Raw genomic sequence first — 26,824 nt, forward strand, 5'->3', positions numbered from 1 at the left:
AAATATATATATATATATTTATTTTCATTTATCGTAAGCCTATCTTACATATTGCTTCTCATATGGTAATAATGACTTTTCTGGAAAATTACATTTCCACACAGGAAGCATTTAATAAAAAGAAATCAATGATTCAAATTTTTAAAATTAAGTCCCTTTCTCCAACTCTATCAGCAGCAACAGCATGTTTTCTGAGCATGACATTAATAATCAAGGAAACTATTTTTCTTCCCAAATTATGATTAAAAAATTATACTTTTAGAGAATGTGATTCAGGAGAATTTTTAAGCAATTCTTGATGAAAAGCAAAAAACAAACAAACAAAATGGAAACAAAACAACTGCTTCACCAGGATGACCCAATAAAATTTGTACACAAAGTGTGAATACCAGACATGAGAAGGTAGCACATTTAAAACCGGTGAGCATTTCCTAAACTCAAGTGGATGTGAGGAAAGGTGGAAACCATGAATCAGTAATTAATAAAATTAGCTGAAGAAATTTTAATAAAACTCATTTCCAAAGCGAAAAATATACCTTTCAAAAAATGACCAGGTATGTGCAGCAACAGAGGAAGAAAGAGGGTTAGGAATAGGAAGAGGATATGGAATGTGTAGCTAATTGCCTCCATGAACAACTGCTTCCTTTGCCACGAAATCCGAGGAACTGGATGATTCCAGCTACCATTACTGAACATTTTGATCAAAGATTCTATAAAAGAATCCTGATCAAAAGGGGGAAAAATGGAGAATAGAATTTCAAATTCTCACAGACTCTAGACTTTCTGTAGCCATGGAGAGTGGACGAACCCCTGAAACTACTGCCCTGAGATACTCTTTAAAGCTTAAATCAAAAATATCCCCTGAAGTCATATTAAAACCAAACAATAGTTTAGCTTAACTAGTAAAAAAGGTCTGCCTTGCCCATTATGCTCTTTCAAGATCTATCCTTATATGGGATCAAACTGCCAACAGCAACTGGAAAGACAGGAAACTTAGGGGGCAGTGAGTTCACGTTAATGAGGGAGGAACAACTCAGAAATGGAGGGTGAGAATGGTTGCATGACTCAAAGAATGCAATCAATGTCACTAAATGGTACATGCAGAAACAGTTGAATTGGTGTATGTTTTGCTGTGTATGCTCTCAACAACAACAAAATAAAATTTAAAGAAAAAAAAACGACAAGGTGTGTCAGAATGCTCACAGGAGACCTATAACCAAACAAGTTGCCTTCGAGTTGATTCTGACTCACGGAGACAGCACTTGTGTCAAAGCAGAACTGCGCTCCAGAGGGTTTTCAATGGCTGATCTTTCAGAAGTAGATTGGCAGGTCTTTCTTCCAAGCTGTCTCTGGGTGGACTCGAACTGCCAACCTTTCAGTTAGCAGCTGAGTATTTAACCATCTGTACCACCCAGGGACTGCATCTTACCTAACCATGGTATATGTCTCAAAACTAAGAAATTAACATTGGTGAACTTCTATTAACTAAACTACAAACTTTACCTGCATTTCCCCAGTTTTTCCACTAATGTCCTGTTTTGGGCCAAGATCCAATCCAGGACACCACCCTGCATTTAGTCATGTCTTCTTAGTCTCCTTGGATCTGTGACAATTCTCGGTCTTCCCTTGTTTTACAGGACCATGAAATTTTGGAAGAATATTGGTCAGGTATTTTATAGATTGTTCCTCTGTTTTGGTTTGTCTGATGTTTTCTGATGATTAAACTGGGGCTATGGGTTTTGGCGAAGAAGCCTACTGAGGTGAAGCACCACTCTCATCACACCATATCAGGGATACACAGTATCAACATGACCTGTCACTGATGATGTTAACATTGATCACTTGGTTAAAGTGGTATCTCCTAGGTTTCTCCAGTATGAAGTTATTTTTCACTTTCCAGACTCTATTCTTTGGAAAGGAGTCAGTTAGAGCAGCCAGCACTCAAGAGGAGGAGAAATAAGCTCCACCTACTTGACTAGGAAATATCACCTATATTATTTTAAATTCTTCTCTAAGGAGGATTTGTCCCTTCTTCCTCATTTATTTGTTGATTCAATCATTTATTTATATCAGCATGGATTCATGGGTATTTGTTTTATTTTTTGGGTTATAATCTGTCATGGATTGAATTGTGCCCCCCCAAAAATCTCTGTCAACTTGCCTGGGTCATGATTCCCAGTATTGTATGATTGTGTACAATTCTGTAAATCTGATGTGATTTCCTTACGTGTTGTAAACTCTATCATTATGATGAGGTTATACTGATGAGGTTTACAAGATCAGATAGTGTCTTAATCCATCTCTTTTCAGATACAAAAGAGAGAAACAAGCAGAGACACATGGGAACCTCATATCACCAAGAAAGCAGTGCCAGGAGCAGAGCGCATCCTTTGGACCGGAGGTCCCTGCGCTGAGATGCTCCCAGACCAAGAGAAGACTGATGCATCACAAGGATCTTCCTCCGGAGCCAACAGAGACAGCAAGCCTTCTCCTAGAGCTGATGGCCTGAATTTGGACTTGTAGCCTACTGGTCTGTGAGAAAATAAACTTCTCTTTGTTAAAGTCATCCACTGCGGTATTTCTGTTACAGCAGCACTAGATGACTAAGACATAATCCAATACTATCACTACTTATTTTGTTGTCTTTAAGCTGTTTTAAGCAACATATATAAAATATCAAGAAAAGGGTCTAGTACATAATTATTTGATAATAACAAAACAATAATAACATTAATTAAAATGATTAGCGAAAATAGACAAACGTAATTGGGAGGAGGAAAAAATGAAGATTGGTTAATATAGCCAGACTATTAGCAGTGATATTAATAAAACTAGCATTTTTTTTACTTAAGAATTAGCTGTCAAGATATACTATAGATTTGGTGAGGTTTTAAAAATCATAGCAATTCTGAGAAATAAATGCTCATTATTCTCATATTCATATTTTTAAATTGCTTAAAAGAAAGTTTCAGAGGAAAAATGATAGAATTTTTACAAAATATTTTACAGTTTAAAATATTCAACTAAATGAACATTTGGCCATACATGAATAATCCAAGTATGTTGGGAAGTAGGCGGCATACGTGTGAAGAGCACGGAATTTGAAATTGGACAATGTGGGTTCATAACACAACTTCATCATTTAAGGGTTGGTTTAACTGTTAGGTAAGTTATTTAAACTCTAAGACTCTACCTGCTCATCAAAAAGAAAAGGGGCGGGGGCAGAAATAACTACAGAAGCTATACTTCAGTGGGTGATTAAATGAGATATCACACCAAACACAGTGCCTAGAACATAGCAAGTACTCAAAATAACTTGGCTCTCATTACATGAAAATATCAAAACTGCAAAAACAAAGGTAGTTTAGAGATGAGATAGACGGAAACTATTTCTACCACAGTTGTGGGGGGAAAGAGGAAAAACAAAAAAAACTTGTTTGAAACACATTTTTCCAAAGGCAGCCCCAGAACATAACAGCACCTGGAATACATGCAAATTAAAACCGAGGCTGCTCAAAGCTAGAACATCTAGAAAGCAAACACCAGATACTCCAGACTCAAGCAATCCTATCTTATACTCTTCTTGTTAATCACAGGACTTGAAGTGACAAGATTTAACATCATGACTTGAAAGACACAGGTGTATAAGCTACAGTTAAAAATAGAAAGCAACTTAAAAAGATGAAATGATGAAATGAAGTCCACATCTGTGTAAGGATACTGTGTGAATTTGTGAATTAGTGAATGCAATTTCCAGTCCTCACCCATAAGTCAAGAAAAACAGGTGTTAATGTCTTCATTTCCCTCAGCACTACACGTTAACTTTGAGAGTGCTCAAAAATGATTCTGACATTACCTTGGATTTAGATTCCTGGAGTGGTTTGTGAACTCTAAAAATATCACATCAAGGCTCAAATAAAAATTTTCTCAGTAATATTAGGATTTTATAACTTTGAACACAAATTATAATATTTAAAGCATGTGAAGACAGATTATATTCCTAAATGTGACACAGAAATAAATGAGCCTTACGAAGGTTATTAACAACTCAGACTAGGTGAGCTTGGCACTTGAAGCTGGCCTATTGTAGAAATGATTACAACCATCACTTACTGAAAGAACAAAAACACACTGCATTCAAATTAAGATCTTTTAATATGCAAAAGAGAAGGGTGACATTCATAATTTTAGAGACCTTTAACAGGAAATACAAATGTTTCAGCAGAACAGTCTAAGATCTAGGTCTCAGCTGGGTCTCCCTTGAAGCTAATGCTGCAGAAAATTAAACACAGCTATAGGCCTCTCACAGAGGAAACGTGTTGTTGTGAAGAACTATCTTAGTTCATCCTTAGAGGTTTGAATGACTACTGTAACAGGCTGGCAGCTATGCCTGGTTAACAACCATAAGACAGAAAGCTTTTCTTCAATAGCTTTGATGGTTAATTTTATGTGTCAGCTTGGAAAGGCTATGGTTCCCAGTGATTTGGCCAAACATAGAATGGTTGCTGTGTTATAATGTAACATATCAATCAATCAGTTGAAAACGGCATTTCCTTAGGGTGTGTTCTGCCTCCAGACTATAAACAGATATTTTGTCAGAATTCACTCTCTCACTTCACTTCGCATCTCTGGTAGCCTGATCTATGGATTCTGGAACACAAACCTGCAAATATCTCCAGCCGGCCGCCTATCTATGGATGTTTAACCTGCCAGCCCCGCACAATCGTGGTATCGCTCTATCACTGGTTCTGTTTCTCTAGAGAACCCTGACTAAGAGAACAGCCAACTGGTCAAATGGACTAGTTTAAAAATCACCAAAAATAGATAAATAAACTCGTTGCTGCCAAATCAGTTCTAACTCATAGTGACCCTAAAGAGCAGAGCAGAAATGCCCCATAGGGCTACCTAGGCTGTAATCTTTACAGAAGCAGACTGCCACATCTTTCTCCCATGGAGCGGTGGATAGGTTCGAACCACCAACCTTTTGGTTAGCAGCTGAGTGCTTAACCACTGCCACAAGGGCTCCTTTACAAAAATAAAATAGTATTTTCAAATTTACTAATGTACCAACTGGCCATATACATTAGAAAGATAAATCAGGAGAAGCAAGGACTAGGACTCCAGCAGATTTAGAAGCGGGACAAGGGAGCATAGAAATAGATAAATGTAGGTTATCATTTTAAAATAAATAAATCAACAAGCAAGTAGATATTAACTATGCTCTGTACCAAGAAGCTATTGTAGAGTAGCTTAGAGTGGGATTCCATAATATTGCTAATATACTGTCTGCATATCACCGGCAAAGTTTTTTCACTCTCAGTAAAACAGAGAGTAGGCTTTTTCTGGAGGTGTCTTGTGTCTGAATTAGCACTGCTGACGTGATCCGTGATACTGACAATTTGGCATCCTGTCTCTGTATTTAAATGTACTCTGAACCACGATGAAGGGACACATAAAGAAACAGATGAGAACATTGGTTTATCATAGTTGTGATACTCTTTTTAAAAACTCAAAACTAATTTTAATTGATTTTTACTTGAAAATGATAAATTTGTGCAACTCACATGTGAAGAGAAGATGTTACACAACCAAATACAGTAAATATTCCAAATTCTATTCTGATAGAAAAATTAGTCTAAGACTTCTCAAAATAAGCACAACTGTCCTACCTGTCCTCTCTGAAAAGGCATGCACATGTTCCCTTTCCAGCCAGACTAGAGGTTCTCAATAAGAGACTGAACCTCAGAATCAACTGAGGAACTTTAAAGAAATGCACACAAATTTACTGAAGTGGGTACAGAGATCTGTTCGTGAGAGTGTGTGTTTCTTCTTATAAAAGCAGACACATAATTCTGCTGCACAAATAGAACCTTTAAACCCTAAAGGACGGCAGTAAGTTTTGGAAGTCAGGAACAGCACCATTTTCTTCTTTGGTTTTCTTCATCCTTCAAGCTCACCCCATCTAGGATTTCTCACAGTGCTTTATGTATCCTAAGTACTTTACACTTTACTATTCATGAGTTTATGGGAAACAATTATCAATAGCTGTAAAAATGTTCATCTCTTTAATCAAATAATTCTACATCAAAAATCTATTCTGAGAAAATTATCAGAGATATCATCATCAATTGACATATAAGGCTATCCACTGAAGGGTACTTCTAAAGGTTGCCTATAAGAGCAGAAAACTGGCAAAAAAATAAACATCAAACCATAGAAAATGACCAAATAAAGTTAATAAACACCAACTACAAGATAATCAGCACATGATAGAATATTATGTAAACTACCAACATTTATGAGACAGAGTAAAAATGCTCTGACACAAATTACGGAAAATTATAGTAACTTAAACAACACTTATTAAATGATGACTCATTGGTAATAAGGATACCAACCATCTGTATAGAGCTTGTATAGAACAAGAAGTTCTGAGGTTAATACATCAAAATGTCAATAATTCTCATCCTCAAGATCCCAAATTAATTACCTGATCCTTTATATTTTCCATTACTTTATAAATGCAAAGAGTAAGCAGTATTATTATCAGAAAAAAAAATTGTTTTGGGAACCTTAAAATGTATGAAAAGAAATGTTTATAAAAATAATTTTCTGAAGTTAGAAGAAACAAGATCACACACTCTTCTAATGAAACAAAGAGAAATGACAAAGACATAATTAAGAAAGCACTGCTTCCAAGAGTCTGATGTATCAGGGTGTTGGAAAGATACCAAACATGCCAAGCCACTAAATCAAACAGAAATAATAAACTCAGGGGGCAAGAAACATTCCAAGGTCTCTCTTTAAGAAGTGGAAAAAAAAAAAAAAAGCTAATGATGTCAATGCAATATGTTGCCCATCACTTTCTTCCCCTTTCCCTAATCAGGTAAGAATTTCTCTTAGAAACTAGCGAAGATACACAACTTTCAAGTTAAATCTTTCTATGCTAATTTTTTTGGGAAAACAACTTTTAAAAGCAACATCTCTCATTATTCAGAGAAAGGGACAATGTCTTATACCATTTGCACAGTGAAGTAGTTCAAAGGCTTTCCTCCTTGGAACTTCACAGTAGGCTGATTCTAATAAGAGACTCATTACACCTTCCTTTATAAGCTGAACCAAAGAATCTCCTGTACATACTAGCCTGCCTCTTCATTCCCGTGACACTGACTTAATAAGGATGACCAAAGAGGTGGCAAAGATGGTTTAAATACTCACACTGATTGAAATACTCTTTCCCAAGATGAAATATTAACCATTTATAAATTTCACATGAAAATACACCTTCTAAAAAGAAACTTTCTACATAAGTATGAGCAAAATGTTCCCTAAAACAGTAGAAAAAGGCAGTCAGCCACAAAATGCTGAAAAACAGGAAGGAGTTAATATCAAAAAAAAAAAAAAAAAAAACTGAAAAAGAAAAAGCCAAGGCTTCCATATCCTCTACAGCTCACCTCCCAAATATGTGTATAAAAAATTTTAAGAAATCCAGAAGCCCAGGGAACTCTTGGCCTCTCCAAGCTCTCAGCTGGCTTAGTAAAGCATCAAACTCTGTCTACCCTGTTCTCGAAACTTAATAGTAGAGTGAGATATTTATTATCACTATTGTAACTAGAAGCTCCACCTCCCATCTGTGATTTCGAACTACAGGAGATAGTCCAGCACGGTAGATTTCTAACATATCAGAGTGCAGCTTCCCTGCTCAGAAATGAGAGATTTTCATTGATTGGCAACACTGTTCTAAAAAAGCTTGTATTGCTTATTCAACTTGGAAGAAGACAAGCCACTTAACTATGCAGATGAGTTATATAAGAATGTCAACTTATTTTAACCATAAGAGATCAATACAGAATAAGACTATAAGCTCTTAACTAATTTACTGCCATGTGTTTATACAGAAAACCTAAACCACTACACACTGATAAGAATTTATGACATCCTGAAATACCAGCATAGGTAAGCGCTCATGGACTCAAAAGAAATAAATAAATGTAATTCTTTGTGCCTCATCACCAACTGTGCTTTTCTCCAAGCACACTGTCTGAATACTGAAAACAGGTGAAGTCTTTTTTAACTGAAAATATGACAGCGTCTCAGTCAGCTGTATAACCATAAAAAAAACTTCTAGACTAAAATATAAACTGCAAAAAATTAGTCAGCAAGCTTAGTAAATTAGTATTTGAAATGCAAAGGAGAAGAAAATAGAAAGACTAATACAGTGCACATTGCACTGTATGTGTATTGTATATGACTATGATTTATTTATAACACGCACACTCTAGCTGTGTGCATGTTATACGTAGATAAAAGCCTCTCCTATGTGAAAGTGTGGGCATTGAGTTATATTAAATACCACTCCATATACAGACAATGCTTGTTGAATAAGTAAGAATTTATTAAAACAAATAAAATTATGTTCAAGGATGTGTGAAAGCACTGTTATTTACTTTATGGAAAAAAATGGAAATAATACAAATATCCAATAATAGGAGAATGATAAATAGAGTAGTACAAGCTATAATGGAATTGTTTGCATTCATTAAAAATATTTTCAAATAAAAGTTAAACAAAGGTGGAATCCCTATAAGACAATATAGAAATAATAATAGTCAAGTGTGCAAATATTTAGACATAGTATAAGTCAACCTTGTGTGTGTGTGTTTTCACCAACACTTTATTTTTGGAATTATTTTTAAAATTATTACTGTACTTTAGATGAAAGTTTACTGAACAAACTAGCTTCTCATTAAACAATTAGTACACATACTGTTTTGTGACACTGGTTACCAACCCCATGACATGTCAACATTCTCCCCTTCTCGACCCTGGGTTCCCTTTCACCAGCTTTCCTGTCCCCTCCTGCCTTCTAGTCCTTGCCCCGGGCTAGTGTGCCCCTTTTTGTCCTATGGGGCTGTCTAATCTTTAGCTGAAGGGTGAACCTCAGGAGTGACTTCATTACTGATCTAAAAGGGTGTCCGGGGCCATAATCTCAGGGTTTCTCCAGTCTCTGTCAGACCAGTAAGTCTGTTCTTTTGTTTGTTTGTTTTTGCGTTCACCAACATTTTACTACTGGTTATTGCTACATTTTAGAACTATGAATAATTTTATTTTCTTCTATTTTACTGAGCTTCCCGATTTTTGTTTTACGGTGATACATAAATGTTATTTAAAACAAGAAGTCAATGAGGTGGCTGTAGCTAATTGGCAATGAGCATTTCAGCCTTCTTCTAGTGTGCCTTCCTAGTCTGCAGCGCCTAGAAAGCTACATTTCCCAGACTCCCCTGCAGATCAGGTTCTGGATCAAACTGGATGTTGCCCATTTGAATTAACCAGGATGAGACTGTAAAACTGAGGTTGTGAAATAGGGAATTTTCGTGGGCTGTTAATACTGGCAAGCATGGCTGTAAAGACAATAGGATTTTCTGAGGCAGTATTCAGAAGTCTTCAGTTTCACAGGAGATGAGAGAATTTTGAAGACACCTAAGTAAAGAGTTCTAGTGTCTACTGTCTGTAGACCCTGGTATGAGGATTCCAGATTCCTGAACTGCAGCCACTGCAGAGTGTCCTTGTGCACAACACAACGCATACCCCACCTTCTTCACTGCGCCATGAAAGTCCTCCAGGCTCAGCCTAGGTCCTGCTCTTCAAGCCTTTGCAATGACTGCGTAAAATACAAATTCTGAATATTAAGACATTTTATGTTTAAAATAGCTACCACGGTTCACTGAAGATGCTGAACGAGTTAAAAAAAGAAAACGCTGATTATCTTAATGACTTCTGACATACTACCTTAACTAACTAAAAATCTTTATAAAAAGTAATGGATGTTTTTAAAATTCCCAACTAGGCTTGTTGATACTTTCATGAATATCTATATAAAGAGGTGGTGCAGTGGTTAAGAGCTCAGCTGCTGACCAAAAAGTCAGCAGTTCGAATCCACCAGCCCCTCCCTGGAAGCCCTACAGGGCAGTTCTACTCTGTCCTATAGGGTCGATGTGAGGCAGAATTGACTCAACAACAACGGGTATATAAAGTGGGTCTATTTTATAGGGTCATGGTAATGTCACTATGAATCAGAATCGACTTGACAGCAACAAGTTTGGTTTTTGGTATTATGAATAAATACGAGTCCTGGTGGTGCAGTGGTTAACTGCTCAGCTGCTAACCAAAAGGTTGGCAGTTTGAACTCAACAGCCATTCTGTGGGAGAAAGATGTGGCAATCTACTTCCATAAAGATTTACAGCCTCGGAAACCCTATAGGGTAGTTTTACTCTCTCCTATAGTGTCACTATGAGTCAGAATCGACTCAATGCAATGGGTTTTTTTATATTATGAATAAAAATTATCATAAAATATATTCATAAATTGCTTCTTCAAATACCCTACTGTATGATACAGACCTCTAAAATTTCAAGCTAATCCTAGTGAGAAGACAGTCTAATGTGACTCCTCATGAGATTTATAATAACAAAACATTTTAAGAAAATAACCTGAATCTAAAATTCTGAAAATAAAGTGCACTCTGTTTTTTGCCTCGTATATTACTTTAAACTTATGTGCTCCTTTTTTTTTTTTCCCCCAACTTGAACTAGTTGAAATGCAAGACAAAGTTAATGGAAATATTTGAAACTAGAATTTTTACACAGAAGCGAAGGATAAATCAGCAAATATCGAAGTATATCCATTTTAATATTATATAGATTAGTACATTTTCATATTTCTCAACATACACTGTGCTAAATTACTGGATGTATTGAAAATGTTTATTAATGTATTCAAGAAATGTTTATTGAGCATCTACTCTACAATTTGACAATCACAGCTTAAGGCTCACTGGTAAAAGGCTAGAAGGATGACAGAATGAAACGATGGGTTTCTGTTAGAACATGACACAAAGAGCACAACAAATTGAAAAAAATGTTTAGAATAAAATAAATTAGGTCATGGAAGAAAATTTTAACAACACTAGACAGGAAACTTCCTTCTGTAGGGGAACTTAGAGGAGATGTAACTGTCAATTAGGTAGCTAGAATAGATTACAATTAAGGCCAATTTCACTCTCAGAAATCCATAATGCTATAATTTCTTTAATGTACCTCACAAAGCAATATGGATATTTGCTTATCTGTGTGTCAAACATCTCTGTTAACAGCATGGAAAACACATGCGCAGGGTGACAAGGAGACATGTTGGGAGAGGAACTATACTATGTACACCTTTCAAGTTGAAAGTTTCCATATTTGAATACTATGAGTATATTATCTATTAAAGAAAAATAATAATGAATGTACATGAAAAATATACATGAAATTGTACATTTTTGGTATACGTGTAATTGCACATAAACAAAATATAAAAATGCAAATGTACAATTTTGTGTAAACATAATGAACATACATGAAAGTTGTTGGGTGCGTGAAAATGTACATAAAATGAAACTAAATATATGAGTCATTTATCTGAAATTATTTTATCAAAATTTTAGCAGAAAATTCAAGTTCAATATAAAGTAGGAGGGCATCTGAACTGTCGTGTAAAGCGTTACATGACACACACAGAGGGCTACAGTGAAAATATACTAGGAGCAAAGTATCAAGCCAACCTCTGAAACTCATCACTGACACTAAGAAGTCAGGAGATGAGGAAAAAGCAAGTGGTTACCTTCCTGTCACAGGTTTTGGGGCTGCCAGCAGTGTTCGGCTTGAGGAAGCCAGCTGTTGTAGACCAGCGCGTGGGGTTTTTCCTTGATGGCTCTTCCGAGGAAAAATTATTATCACTGACAGAAGTCGACAGGCCAATTAAAGCTGGGTCGCTGCTTCGTCGGACATGAAGAGGCATATCTAGAAACACAAGAAGCACTAGGTTAAAAATTAAAAAAAAAGATAATAATGTCTGTAAACTACATGTTAGGATAAAAGAAGTTAAATCCAGGCTAGCATTTGTATCTGTGGCACTGGGAACAACTTGGCAGGTATCATTGTTACAGCAGAGAAGAACACAACCACAAAAAGCCAAGAGAAGAATAAAAGCACAGAGTCTGTAACATTTACAATAGGAACAAAAAGCCTCACTTACCAACTAAGTGAAATCACTTGGAAAAAAAAAAAGTTATGGTAAGCATAAAACAAGATCGGAGACCTGATGGCACAGTGGTTAAGCGTTCGGCTGCTAATCAAAAGGCTAGCAGTCTGAATCCACCAGTTGCTCCTTGGAAACCCTAGGGGGAGTTCTATTCTGTCCCATAGGGTTGCTATGGGTTGGAATCGACTCCACACAATGGGTAACTATATATACATATATATGTGTAACAATGTATAGCTATACATTGAAGGTTACATTTAAACCATTATCATTGCAACAGTCTCAAAGATGTTAAAGCAAATTAGAAAAAAATGATTGGAGAAAACAGAAGCACATAAACCATAGTAATATTACATGAAATACGTGCTTCTACATCATGAGGATTTGTAACAATAATAGAACCTGACCAACATTATCAGAGAAAACAATATGCTGAAAATTTAATACTGTTGGTGGTTATCTTAATTTGCTGGGCAAAACACATACATACAATTTATAGAAAGGAATAATTTCTGGTTTTTAAGTATGTGTAAATACCTGTGACAGATGTTGCTGCTTCTAATTTGCACCAAGAAAAAAGTCCAATAAGAATTATATAGACACTCTCAGAGCAAGCTCACAAAAATAAACATTGAGGAATTCATGTGTGTTAATACTATAATGCTCTTACTATACGAAAAGTTTTCTTCCAATAAGCAACAAAATAATCCCCAGAACCATCAAAGCAAAAAAATGCAATCATAAAAGTAACAAAATAGGCGTTGCATGGAAGAAAAAAAATAATTCAAGGCAATTATAATATTGCTACTCAGATATGTGTTCTGTTACTTTCCAATTACAGGATCTTTATTGAGTTGGAGTCCCTGGGTTGTACAACTGGTTAACGCTCTTAGCTCCTAACCAAAAGGTTGGAGGTTCAAGTCTACCCAGAGGCATCTCAGAAGAAAGTCCGGGCAACCTACTTCCAAAAAATCAGCCACAGAAAATCCTATGGATCACAGTTCTACTCTGACATATAAGGAGTCATCATGAACTGGAGTCTACTTGACAGCAAACTGCTTTAATTAATCAGTAGTTGAGTAACTCTGGACACTTTTATCTCCCAAGAAAAGGCTTTAAAAAACTATTGTGCAAAAAAAAAAAAAAAAAAAGTGCAGAAGTAATGACCAAAAGCAGTACCCATTATCTATAATAAATAACCACATAAAAATATATATACTAAACCCCAAAGTAAATACAGGGACTATATCATTTCATTGAATTTGCTTTGCAACAATAAAACAGCTTATCCTACTTGTGTTTGGAAAATTTTTTTAGGACAATATGTTGCATACATAATTTAGATTAGATAAATAATTAGGGCCATTATCTACTGACTAACCATGATCTTAGTATTAATCTATTAGTCTGGAACAGATAAAAATAATCAGCATTTTACCTCCATGTATCTGTAATGCTCGAAATAAAACTGTGGACGCATAGGGAAAAAAGGGGATTAGAAAGTAGGAAGATTAATGCAGGGAATGCAGACCCTGGGGAGTTGTCTCTTAAGGGTGGATGATCAAGGCACAGTACCAGAAGGCTCCATGTACATAAACTACAATGTGACTGATGCCACTTGGAAATGTGCAATGAGGTAGCCCTGCTGTAAATTCTTCAAGCGTTAAAATGTTTTTGCTTTCATTTTGATGATAATCTATGAAAGAAATTATTATAAATATACTCTCGATCATTTATTTGATGAGTACTTATAAATGAGTACCCACATGCAATTTCAGAAGCTATGTTTACATTTGTGTTCACTGTCAAATTCAGGAAGGCGTCTTTGATTACCAGGTGGATGGGAGAATAGAATCCAATTTAAGATGTAAACAATGTGTTCACACACCAAATGACTTCATAATGATGTTGAAGTCAAGGTTTTCCAGTAGTATGAGGTGCTGAAAGGATCAAATCATCTCAGTGCACACAAGCAGCATAACTAGGGTCTAAATCAAAACACTTCAAACACTGCCACAGTGTTGGTACCTTGATCGCGCTGCCTATGACTGAGACTCAACAAGACATCATCTCGCACGTTAAGGCTGTCAATTTGGATTTCTACTGGTTTACAATTTCTTCTTGGTTTTATGATTACATAATAATTATAAGGCACGTTTATCTAGTTTACGAGGAGTCCTGGTGGTGCAGTGGTTAAGCACTCAGTTGCTAACCAAAAGGCCAGCAGTTCGAACCCACCAGCTACTCCTCGGGAGAAAGATGTGGCAGTCTGCTTCCGTAACGATGACAGCCTTGGAAACTCTATGGGGCAGTTCTACTCTGTTCTGTAGGGTCACTAAGAGCCACAATCGACTCAATGGCAATGGGTTTGGTTTTTTGGGTGTCTAGTTTTCTCAAGCATAACAATTGTGAGCATGGCGCAGGACCGGGCAGTGTTTCGTTAAATAGGGTGGCTATGAGTCAGAAATGACTCAACGGCACCTAACAACAACAACAGTTTACACAAACACAAACACACACACACACAAAGGTTTAAGTGACATTGTATTAGAACCAATGATTTAACTCAGAGCGATCTGAACCATTTTTTTTTGGAATTTAAATGAGTCTCTACTCACAGTGGAGAAGCCTACAGCTCACTTTGCAGATGAGTAAGCTGAGGCTCAGGCTCAGCGGTTACTTCAGGACCCCACACTCACAGAACAATTTCTGGACCGGGACTTCAGGCTCCCAGGCCAGTGCTCTACCAGTACACGAACCGTGAGGTAAGCTGTATTACTACACTGGAAAACATATGCCATTTTAGCTACCTATAGCTATAAATGTAAGCCTCAGTCTTATAAAACGGAAGAATTTTGTTGTTGCTGCTGCTGTTTTCAAAGCAGAATTATACACACTGAGAAAGTATCCACTGATTTTAACTCATAGCATCAACTGATTTGGGGAGTTAAAGAAACATTACATTAACTATGCACACAGATTGTAACAAGCATCCCAATTTCAGAAATGTTAAAATGGGAGAAGAAAAAAAAATTATTTGTTAAAATGAGGAACTACACTATACAAGATAATAAAGCATACTTGGACTAGTGATTCTCAAACTTTTTTTTATCTCAGGACCCTTTCCCACTAAAAATCCTGAGAATCTCAAGGAGCTTTTGTCTATGTGGGCTATCGCAGGCGATATTTACCATATTACAAATGAAAATGAGAATCCTAAAAGTATTTACTTGATTCATTTTTAAGTAACAACAATAAACCCATTACATGTTAACAAAAACCACATAATTTTGTGAAAACTAAATATATAAAACAAGTATATTTAGTAGAAAGAGTAACACTGTTTTATATTTTGCTTAATAGAAAACATTTGGATTCTCATATCTGCCTCTGCATTTAATCTGTTGCAATATGACAAAGCATATGAAGAAAAAAGTGTTTCACAGATATGTAGCTGGAAGAGGGAAAAGTATTTTAATTGTCTTTCCAGATAATTGTGGATATTTTTCTTTGATACCATACCAAAACTTGACAAGTGGTAGTTTCCCAAAGAATAGTGGACATATGGAACTTTTCATTCTTTGTTACATTTAAGTCTACTTGTGTATCTTGCACTTTGAATGGATTTTTACCCCATGAAGAAACTTTTACCATTATGCACTAGTCATTTGGCAAACACTAGTTCATTGGTTATGATAATCTTCCAGATATTGATACACTTCTTTATGTCAGAAAATCACATAGGTTAATACTACCACCGATTTCATCAGAAAAGTGTAAGGACTGAGAAGCTGTCAAGTTTTGGGGATATAAGTTTCCCAAAACGTAATTTTCACTAGAAAGCTCTAATTTTATCTTTGGCAATAAATACTGCTGGCTGTTTGCCTTGTAATGACAGGCTTACTTTATTCATTTTCTAGAAACTGCCAGGTACCAAAGTCTGAACAACCAGAATTTGTCTATCAGTCGTTCTTTCGAACAAAAATGGCATTCCATGAAAAAACAGCTAGCTCAGCTCGCAACTCAAAACCATCACACAAATGTTTTTCTCAAGATCTTTGGTATGTAGCAGATGTACTTCCTGCCTACTTCCCATTTTGTTACACTTAAGGGTCAAGATTTAATAAAATTAATTTTTCCTGCTTCATCAAGGACAGTGGTGAAACTGGCTTTTTTTTTTTTTTTAACTGTGAGCGTGCTGGATGAAGAACATATTCGGTGCCGTTGTGTTGATTTGTGCTTAAGGTACCTGCTGCAACCGATCATGGGGATGGCACAGGACCGGGCAGTTTCGTTCCGTTGTGTATCAGGTTGCCATGTTGGGGGCCAACTGATGGGAGCTAACAACAATAACAATCTCTACTTTTATCCATCAGCGCTTTTGCACCATTGATGCAAATGTCAATACAGGAACAGCACTGGATAGGTCTTAGTAATACTATAAACATAGTTTTGGCCTCACACTCTCAAAATGGTCTTAGTGACACCCAAGGACCCAGCGACCATGTTCTGAGAACCACTGGTCTAGACAGACTTGTGACCTGACAGGAGGTCTCCATCCCCTTATCTATAAAATCAGAGGCTGCACCAATGGTCTTAAAAGTTCCTTTTAATGCTAAAAAGGGGCGATACTACATACAAGTTATCACCCACCAAGCCTCATCCTAACAAAATGAATTTATGAAAAATGTATTGGAGAAAAAATGTATTCAAGAACATAAAAGCACTTCAAAGCAGTATCAACAGCCATTATCAGGTGTCTTTAAACATTTTAAAGTATTAGATGCAATGTAGGAGAACAGTAATACTCAAGAGTTGTTTAACTAATGCTGCAGAGCAGAAGAAACCACAAACACGAGGTCTTCTGACAAGTTGAACCTGATATGAAGGAAAGAGATTACTAAACATCTGGCCTTATCAACAAAATGAATCATGGACCACAACTGCTGCATGCCCCTGACAGGTTTTCCACCTCTCACTGTTCTGCTAAAACATAATACTGCATAAAATAGTTAATTTTGTCTTGGCCTCAAAGGAATAAAATAGGAACACAGCTTTTTCGCCTGTGATTTGTTACATTTTTCTGGGGCCCATGGCCTATTTGAGCATTACTTCTATTCTGATGTAACTTACATTCTTTACAGGAATTAGAAATAATAAGAGCTTCTTATTTAAGGTAATTTGGTTATTATTATTACAATCCTCATCCCCAATTTTGGAAAAATTAATGTACTTTAAAACATGGTGATAAAACTTTCTCACCCCAAAATCTTCTGATTTATTTAATATACAGATTTTCAAAGCACATCCTCTGAAATATTAAAAAGCAAAGGATCTTCAATAATTAAGCGAGCACACAGGGACGCGTGCAATGTCCCAGAATCCAGGGCGACGGCAGAGACTGTTTGATGTCTGCGGTTGCTTTGAAGAGTGGATAAAACAGCAATAAACCCTAATCACAAGATTTCAAATTCTCTGTGGCACTAATGCACTGTAAATATTGATTTGTCTCTCCAGGTAAGGTGCCTTTTAAATAAGTGGAAGAAATGGCAAATCTAATCATGAATTAGAGCAAATATTAAGAAAAGATATATACATTTTTAACTGTTAAATATCCCACCCCTACTCCTCATCAGTATTCCCTAGGCTTTTCTTTTCTCATTCTTCTAGTGATTTTTAAATTATTTAACCACTCAAAGCCATGAATAAACCTCTTCCATGAAGATAGGCGAACGTTGTCAAGGAATTTAATCAAAATCTAAAAATAATACGCAGTTACACATGTTCTACTAGAACTTATGATGCAAACAGTATAACCGCTCAGCATGCAAAATGAAGACCGTCTCCCCCATCTTCAGAGCAATTACACAGCTCCTAAAGACACATTTCACTGTGGGAAGAGTCAAGCCAACAGCATATGCCATGGGGATAAAAAAAAACCATCAGGACTGTGAAACCAACCTTCAAATATATATTGCCCCGTTTACAATATATGTATCAGCATTTCCCTTACCAAGATAAAATCTTTAGGAAGAAATGTGTAGAAGGTAGGGCAGGAAATAAGCTTTAAAGAACAATAAATGATTCAGAAAAGAGGATATGAAATCAGTTTTATCGCCCTGTTATCAATGACTTTTATACACACACACACACACACACACACACACACACACACACACAGCAATAAATACAGGGTCTATAGTTGGAAGGTACCTTAGAGATAATTGAAATATCACGTTGTGCAGCTGAGTGAACTGAGTCTCAGAGAGTGAGACAGTCTCAGGCTGGGTCAAACATCATACTGCTCTACAGGGACCCAGTTGGACTTGTTAACTGACTTCTTGTCCTGTATAATTTGGATTCGACAATAGTGCCGTCTGGGAAAAACTACGATGTATCAAATCCATAAGATGGTCATACTTCGCAAGAGATAACGCGACTTCCTGGCGAGGTTGAGTTTAAAACATATTTCTATATATAACAGGATGTTTTCAATGGTTTCCATTGAATCGTAGACATACATAAGGGGGAAAAGAATCCACCCTAGGATTTTCATTTGAAAAAGGAACTTTTTAAGTCAAAGGGGAAAAAAAAAAAAATATATATATATATATATACACACACACAAATATATACATATGTATATGCAATTTACTAATATCATATTAATAATTCCAAAGAAAAACCAGGAATTTTTCTGAGGCATATTAAACTTGTAACACTTAAAGTCTCATTCTAAAACTGGTAATTTAATCACCCTGATCAAAATCCCTCCAAGCATTCATGAGTACAAGTAAAACTGTGAAAATCTGAATAAAATCAGTAAAGCAATGCTAATATCCTAGTTGTGATATAACGCTATAGTTTTTCAGAATATTATCAGTAGAGGAAATGTAAAAGAAATCTCTCTGTATTATTTCTTACAACTGCATGTGAGTCTACAATTACATCACTTAGAAAAAAAGAAAGCAAGAGAAGCATGCAAGCCCTCGAAAGAGTTTAAACAGAAAAATCCCAGGTGAGAAGCCTCAATGTCAAGGGCGCTGCAATCAGAACGTCAGGTGGCTTTCTAAGACTATGTGCTATAATTGTCTTCTCCTGGACCAGCGTTCAGCCCCTAAACACATCTTTAGTATCCTGTAGCCCATGGACATTGATGGCTCTCTACACATGTTTTCCAGTCTTAAGCTCCACGTCTTCACCAACCCTCATGACTCAAGACTGCACAGCCTTTATCCTTCCATCCCGCCCACGTTCTCCACGGTACAGTGGCCCCTGCTCTACAGGTCCTCCTCAAATGGCACCAACATCTCAAATATGTCAGAATCAGGATTAGTGTCCCAGTAGCAAATAGATGGCCAACTCAGAGAGGAATCACTGAGAAAGGTTTAATGAAAGGACTACAGTATTTACAAATATATGGGCAAGACCAAGGAAAAGCAAATGATTCCTGGGTGGTGCAAACCATTTACACTTGACTGATAACCTAAAAGTTGACGGTTCAAACTCATCCAGCGGTGCTGCAGAAGAAGAGGTCTGGTGACCTGTTTCCATTAAGATTACAGCCAAGAAAACCCTGTAGAGCAGCTCTACTCTGCAAACACAGGGTCACCATGAATAGGAATCAACTCAACGGCAACAAGGAAAAGCAACAATGGAAGGTGAAGCACCTTGCAGCTCACAAACAGGTGAGGACGACTTTGCCATCCGAAAGCAAGGGAAGCTGTGGTTGTCACTGGAGGAAGACAGCTACCAGCAAACCACAGCCAAGGCAGAGTGGGAGCCAGGAATTAGCCCTGTCTTCTCTCTTCCTGCTCTCCAGTCCATGCTCTGCTGGAGCATCCCCTGGCCTTGCCCAGAGAGGAAAGAGCCTGGATGACATACCTAGGGCAGACTGTAGGAACAAAAGAATAGTATCCAGCTCAGAGACGCTAGTGAAAATCTATTCCTTTCTCCCAGCACACTTTGTTGCTACGTCTAACAGCTTGTTGTTAGGTACCGTTGAGTCAATTTTCAAATCATAGTGACCCCCTATGACAGAGCACAACTTCCCCATAGGGTTTCTAGGCTATAATCTTTACAGAAACAGATTGCCAGGTCTTTCTCCCATGGAGCCGCTTGGTGGGTTTGAACTGCCAACCTTTCAGTTAACAGCTGAGTGCTTAACCATTGTGCAACCAGAGCTCGTTACTTCTAACAGCATCAGCCATTTTTCCAATTAGTTGTGTTTGTCTACACTTAACCTCTCAACCCCAGAGGACAAGTAGTTACTCTATTCATTGTGGCTGCCTACTCTCCACACACACACACACACACAGACCAACAGAGCAGGGAATAAAATTTTTTAAAGTTGGTTAAAATATATCCATCAGCAACAAAAAGCTTCCCAATTAAAGATTCAATTCAAGGGTTCCTTTCCTTTCATCCCATGAAGGTGGGAAAGCATAGCAAAGGTGTGTAAGAAACATGCCTCAGAGGTTAAAACCTTCAACTTTTATCTTCCTGCCTCCTGCAGCAGAGGCAGGGCCTGGCCCCAGGCAGTTATGGAAATCATCAGCTACTTATAAAAAACATGCACGGGCTAGTGAATCCTGCACATAAAAACTCCCTGTCCCCAAATCCTTTGCTAAGACAGCTGCAGCCCAGGGGAACAGTGGGTTATATTAGTCTTGCATCCTTAATAGTAGATTTACAAAGTCAGAAAAATCTACATTCCATCTGTCCTAGAAGCTGAATCCTGAATCCCCCCCATCCCACCAGGCCCACCACCAGGGAGCACTCAGGCCAGCCAGACAGAGCAGAAGAAAAACAGGATTTTGCAAGGCACTCTTTTCACTTTAATCTAACTTTGAGGTCCCTTTTTTGTTTTGCTGTAGCTGGTATAAACTCTGGCTATTTTCATCAACAAACATTTATTGAGCATCTACTAGACACGATTCTAGAGATTTCAAAAAACAAATATGGGGTCAAGTGGTCCTTCGAGAGTCATTTATTGAGGCAAACATCACTCTAGATCAATCTCACTTTCAAATACTCTAAGAGACTATACTACCCACCTAGCGAGTGGCCCACAGCAGGTAAAAGGAAGGAGGAGAAGGTAAGGAAGAGAGATAAAAACAACAAAGTACCCAGAGGAAAACAACTGGAGGTGAGTGAAACAAAATATCTTAACAGCTAGCACTAGAGAATATTACGGAAATTATTTTTTGTTTTTGTTTTTTACTTTCAGAAAAAACACCTTAATGAGCAACAAGGAGATTGAAGTTGAGACCATGAGAATGTGAGCTGGGGAGAAACAATGGAAGAGAGGAAAAAGAAAAGAGAGAGCGAGGGAGAAAGCACTAGCACATGCCGCTTTAAGCTATTTCACTTAAGAAATGAAAAAAATATTTGGGGATAAGAAAGACAGAAAAGAAAGGGAGGCTTCTCTTCTCTGTTGTTATCACTGATAATGTTGTTTTCCTCATACATGTGTATGGAGTAGTGACAGGAGCCATTTGTCTATTTCCATATGTCCAATAACCAAAACCGAGAAGCTGGACTATATGAAGAAGAACAGGGCATAAGGATTGCAGGACGACTCATTTAACAACCTGCATTATGCAGATGACACAACCTTGCTTGCTGAAAGTGAAGATGACTTGAAGCACTTACTGATGAAGATCAAAGACCACAGCCTTCAGTATGGTTTACACCTCAACATAAAGAAAACAAAAATCCTCAGAACTGGACTAATAAGCAACATCATGATAAACAAAGAAAAGATTGAAGTTGTCAAGGATTTCATTTTACTTGGATCCACAATCAACACCCATGGAAGCAACAGTCAAGAAATCAAAAGACACACTGCATTGGGCATATCTGATGCAAAAGACCTCTTTAAAGTGTTGAAAAGCAAAGATGTCATCTCGAAGACTAAGGTGCACCTGACCCAAGCCATGGTATTTTCAATTGCATCATATGCATGCAAAAGCTGGACAATGAATAAGGAAAACCAAAGAAGAACTGATGCCTTTGAGTTATGGTGTTGGCGAAGAATATTGAATATACAATGGACCGCCAAAAGAAAGAGCAAATCTGTCTCGGAACAAGTACAACCAGAACGCTCCTTAGAAGCAAGGATGGCGAGACTACATCTTACATACTTTGGACATGTTATCAGGAGGGATCAGTCCCTGGAGAAGGACATCACGCTTGGTAAAGTAGAGGATCAGCGAAAAAGAGGAAGACCCTCAATGAGACGGACTGACACAGTGGCTGCAACAATGGGCTCAAGCATAACAAAGACTGTGAGGATGGTGCAGGACCAGGCAGTATATCGTTCTGTAATACACAGGGTTGCTATGAGTCGGAACCAACTTCACAGCACCTAACAACAACAATAATAACCAAATTTAGAGCCTATACTGAGTGTAGAGCCTGTATCCATCTTGTTCACTGACTGATCTTTAGAGCCTAGAACAGTACCTGGAATAGTAAATACCTTGCTCAATATGTTGACTGAATGAATGACACTTATAAGTCTTTAAAAAATAAACTGCTACCCACCCAGGTTCTTCTCCAGATACTGTTCTCTTGCTATTTTTCCTCCTTGATAAGCAACTCCTTAGCACACTACTCTCTCGCATCCTCTCTACTATGCCAATGATCCAGTTTTTTTTTTTTTTGTTTTTTTTACCAAGGGTACCATAACCCCCTCCCCTTATCAACAGTTTCGCTGCTAACCCAAAGGTCGGCAGTTCGAATCCACCAGGTGCTCCTTGGAAATCCTATGGGACAGTTCTACTCTGTCCTATAGGGTCACTATGAGTTGGAATCAACACAGTGGCAATGGGTTTGGTTTGGTTTTTCGGTTTTTATCAAAAGTATTATCAATCCTGTCCTGGGCATTTCATGGTAAATGAACAGACCTGGTTTCTGCCCAGATGGAGTGTACGGTGCACGGGAAAGGCAAACAAATTAGCTGCCCTCTCCAGTGCGGCCAGGGTGTTTCATGAAAAGCACTACCACCACTAGTCTGTCACTTTGTCCTACTGTGGTGGTTTGCATGCTGCTATGATGCTGGAAGCTATGCCACTGGCATTTCAAATACCAGCAGGGTCGCCCATGATAGATAGGTTTCAGTGGAACTTCCAGACCAAGACAGAATAGGAAGAAAGGTCTGGTGTTCTACTTCCACAACTTAGCCAATGAAAATGCTATGAATCACAGAATATTGTTCCAGATTTTTACTCACTTTGGAAACACCATCAGGAGGGACTAACGGTCAGAGAAGGGCATCACAAGTGGAAAGTGGAGGGCTAGCTAAGGCGGGGCCAAGATGGCAGAGAAGTCAGATGCTTCCGCTGGTCCATCTTACTACAAAGACTCGAAAAAACAAGTGCATCAATTATATATGACAATCTAGGAGCCCTGAACATCAAAGGCAAAGTTGAGGACTTGGACTGAGTGGCAGGGGGAGGGAGTGACGGTTCAGAAGCAGCTAGGAGTTGCCAGACCTGACCCAGCAAGAACCTGACCCCTTCAGGCCAGATCAGCTTGTGGTGCGTGGTGAGGCAGGCAAGCAGCGGCACTCGGGAGGCATTTTCCACACTGGGAGAGACTCAGCAGCAGAGAGTCTACTCGCCATCCTGAACCAGTGAGAAGCAGCCCTCGATCGGCAAAAGATAAGTACTTGCATCTGGCCTACTGCGTGGATCCAAAACACCCCACTTTGGGCAAAACCTCTCTCCCATTTATCTCCCCACTCCCGGCTCTGCACTGGGTCTGGGACCAGCTTCAGCAATTGCCAAGTCCCCTAGGTGAGAAGTAGGACCCATCACGTGCCCTGAGCCATGCTCCCGGCCTTGGAGAGTGAACAAATTAACAAACAGGGTAAAAAATAATCTGCCAGCTCCCCTAAGCCAGGAACTCAGGGTAAGCACAGCTCCTTTGCCTAGGCACAGGAATAAGGGGTCCATGGACTTTCAGTGCCCTTCCCCCTGCAAAGACTTGTGTGGGCCCATTTCAACAGCATAGGCCCTAATTACTACAGTACAACAGGGTATATACCTGAAGTCTAACTTCAACTGTTTCAGCTGTGAAGTGGCAGGTTCCTGATATTTGCTACTGCTCTGCCTCCTAAGCAGGGTCTTCACCTACTCACATCAGGGGCCTGAGGACTGGTGGCTCTACCTATACCACCTAGCCACCTGTGACAGGGGCCCACGAATAAGTGGTGCCCCCTAGTCCTTACAGCCAACAGCATTGGGTGCTCATAGTTTGGCTGCAAAACCCATCCACCTAAGCGTCCTAGGGAACAGGGATACGCTTTCCTCCCAGACACTCAGGGATAGCCATCAGACCTCTGCTTTGCTCACTGTGTGACCCCCTGCTGCAGCCGGATGCCTGTGCCTACACCAATCACCCATGCCTGTCTAGGACTGTAGGTGAAAGCCTACACCACACACTTGGTGGCCAACTACCTTGACACCTGAGCTGAATCCATATAGGAGGAGAGGGCAGACTCCTGGGTTCACATACTTACGTCTGGCCACCTGGTGGCAGGAAGTTGGGAGCTTCAGGGGCACCAGTCATCAGACTAGCTCACATGAGCAGCCTATCTGGGCATATCAAAACAAAACAAAACAAGAAGCTAGGACACAGTAAGCAAGCATAAAATAAATAAATATAATAACTTATTGATGGCTCAGAGACAACAGTCAATATCAAATCACATAAAGAGGTAGACCACGATGGCTTCAGCAAGCCCCCAAAATAAAGAATCAAGGAATTTTCCAGAGGAAGACTAAGGAAAAGCAATAGATTCCGAGGTGAAGCAAACCATTTACACTTGACTGGTAACCTAAAATTGACAGTTCAAACTCATCCATGATTTATCGGAGGCAGAATACAAAACATTAACATACAGAAGTCTTCAAGAGATCAGAAAGGAGATCTTGCAAAATGCAGACCCAGCAATAGAGGAACTGAAGAAGATTATCGAAGAGCACAATGACAAATTTAATAGGCCACAAAAATCCATAGAGAGACTGCAATCAGAAATCCAGAAGATTAAAAATAAAATTTCAGAATTGTACAACTCAATGGAAAGTCATAGGAGCAGAATTGAGGCAACGGAAGTCAGAATTAGTGAGACTGAAGATAAAGCACTTGACACCAGCTTATTTGAGGAAAAATCAGATAAAAGGAAGAAAAAAATGAAGAAACCCTAAGAATTATGTGGGACTCTATCAAGAGGAATAACCTATGACTGGAGTACCAGAACGGAGGGGATAACAGAAAATAGAGAGAATTGTTGAAGATTTGTTGGCAGAAAACTTCCCTGATATTGTGAAAGGTGAGAAGATATCCAAGATGCTCATCGAATCCCACATAAGGTAGATCCCAAAAGAAAGTCACCAAGATATAGTATAATCAAACTTGCCAAAACCAAAGATAAGAATAGAATTTTAAAAGCAGCTAGGGATAAATGAGAAGTCATCTACAAAGGAGAGTCAATAAGAATAAGCTCAGACTACTCAGCAGAAACCAGGCAGGCAAGAAGGCAATGGGATGACATATATAAAGCCTTGAAGGAAAACAATTGCCAGCGAAGAATTATATATCCAGCAAAACTGTCTCTCAAAGATGATGGTGAAATTAGGGCATTTCCAGATAAACAGAAGGTTAGGGAATTTGCAAAAACCAAACCAAAATTAAAAGAAATACTAAAGAGTCCTCCAGTTAGAAAATCAATAACATCAGATAATAACACAAGACTAGAACACAGGACAGAGCAACCAGATATTAACCCAGAAAGGGAAGTCACAAAAATAAATCAAAGCTAAAACACTGAAAACAGGGAAACCCAGATGTCAATACGTAAAAGAGGACAACATTAAAACAAAACAAAGGGACTAAGAAATGTAGGCATAAATTTTTCACATGGAGAGGAAGTCAAGGCGATATAAAGAAATAAAAGACTAGTTTAAACTTAGAAAAATAGGGTAAATATTAAGGTAACCACAAAGGACCTAACAATCCTACACATCAAAATAAAAAACAAGAAAAATATAAAGACTGAGCAAATACAAAATCAACAACAATAAAAAGATGAAAGGAAAATACATAAAGAAAAACTCAGCACAGAAAATTCAGTGGAACAACGAAACTGTCAACAACACACAAAAAAAGATATCAAAACGATGGCACTAAACTCATACTTACCAATTACGCTGAATGTAAATGGAATAAATGCACTAAATGCACCAATAAAGAGACAGAGAGTGGTAGAATGGATTAAAAAACACGATCCGTCTATATGATACCTACAAAAGACACATCTTACACTTAAAGACACAAACAAACTAAAACTCAAAGGATGAAAAAAAGTATATTATGCAAACAACACTCAAGAAAGAGCAGGAGTGGCAATACTAATCTCTGACAAAACGGACTTTAAAGTAAAATCCACTGCAAAGGATAAGGAAGGACACTATATAATGACTAAAAGATCAATACACCAGGAAGACATAACTATAATAAATATTTATGCACCCAATGACAGGGCTCCAGAATACATAAAACAAACTCTGACAGCATTGAAAAGAGAGACAGACGGCTCCATGATAACAGTAGGAGACTTCAACACACCACCTTTGGTGAAGGACAGAACATCCAGAAAGAAGCTCAACAAAGACACAGAAGAGCTAAACGCTACAATCAACCAACTTGATCTCATGGACATATACCAAACACTCC

At 38.1% G+C, this 26,824-nt stretch overlaps 1 protein-coding gene across 8 annotated transcripts in view; it reads right to left on the reverse strand.

Annotated features, from left to right (window-relative positions):
* PARD3 (par-3 family cell polarity regulator) overlaps window positions 1–26,824 on the reverse strand; it is a 651,375-nt gene that overhangs the window by 412,290 nt on the left and 212,261 nt on the right. For all 8 annotated transcript variants that reach the window (XM_023741946.1, XM_023741944.1, XM_023741942.1 and 5 more), the window contains exon 3: window positions 11,663–11,841. In XM_023741946.1, coding sequence (XP_023597714.1) covers window positions 11,663–11,841 — 179 coding nt within the window. The remainder of the gene's footprint in view (window positions 1–11,662; window positions 11,842–26,824) is intronic.

Source organism: Trichechus manatus, unplaced genomic scaffold, assembly GCF_000243295.1.
Source record: "Trichechus manatus latirostris isolate Lorelei unplaced genomic scaffold, TriManLat1.0 scaffold00195, whole genome shotgun sequence".
In the NCBI taxonomy this organism is placed as follows: domain Eukaryota; kingdom Metazoa; phylum Chordata; class Mammalia; order Sirenia; family Trichechidae; genus Trichechus; species Trichechus manatus.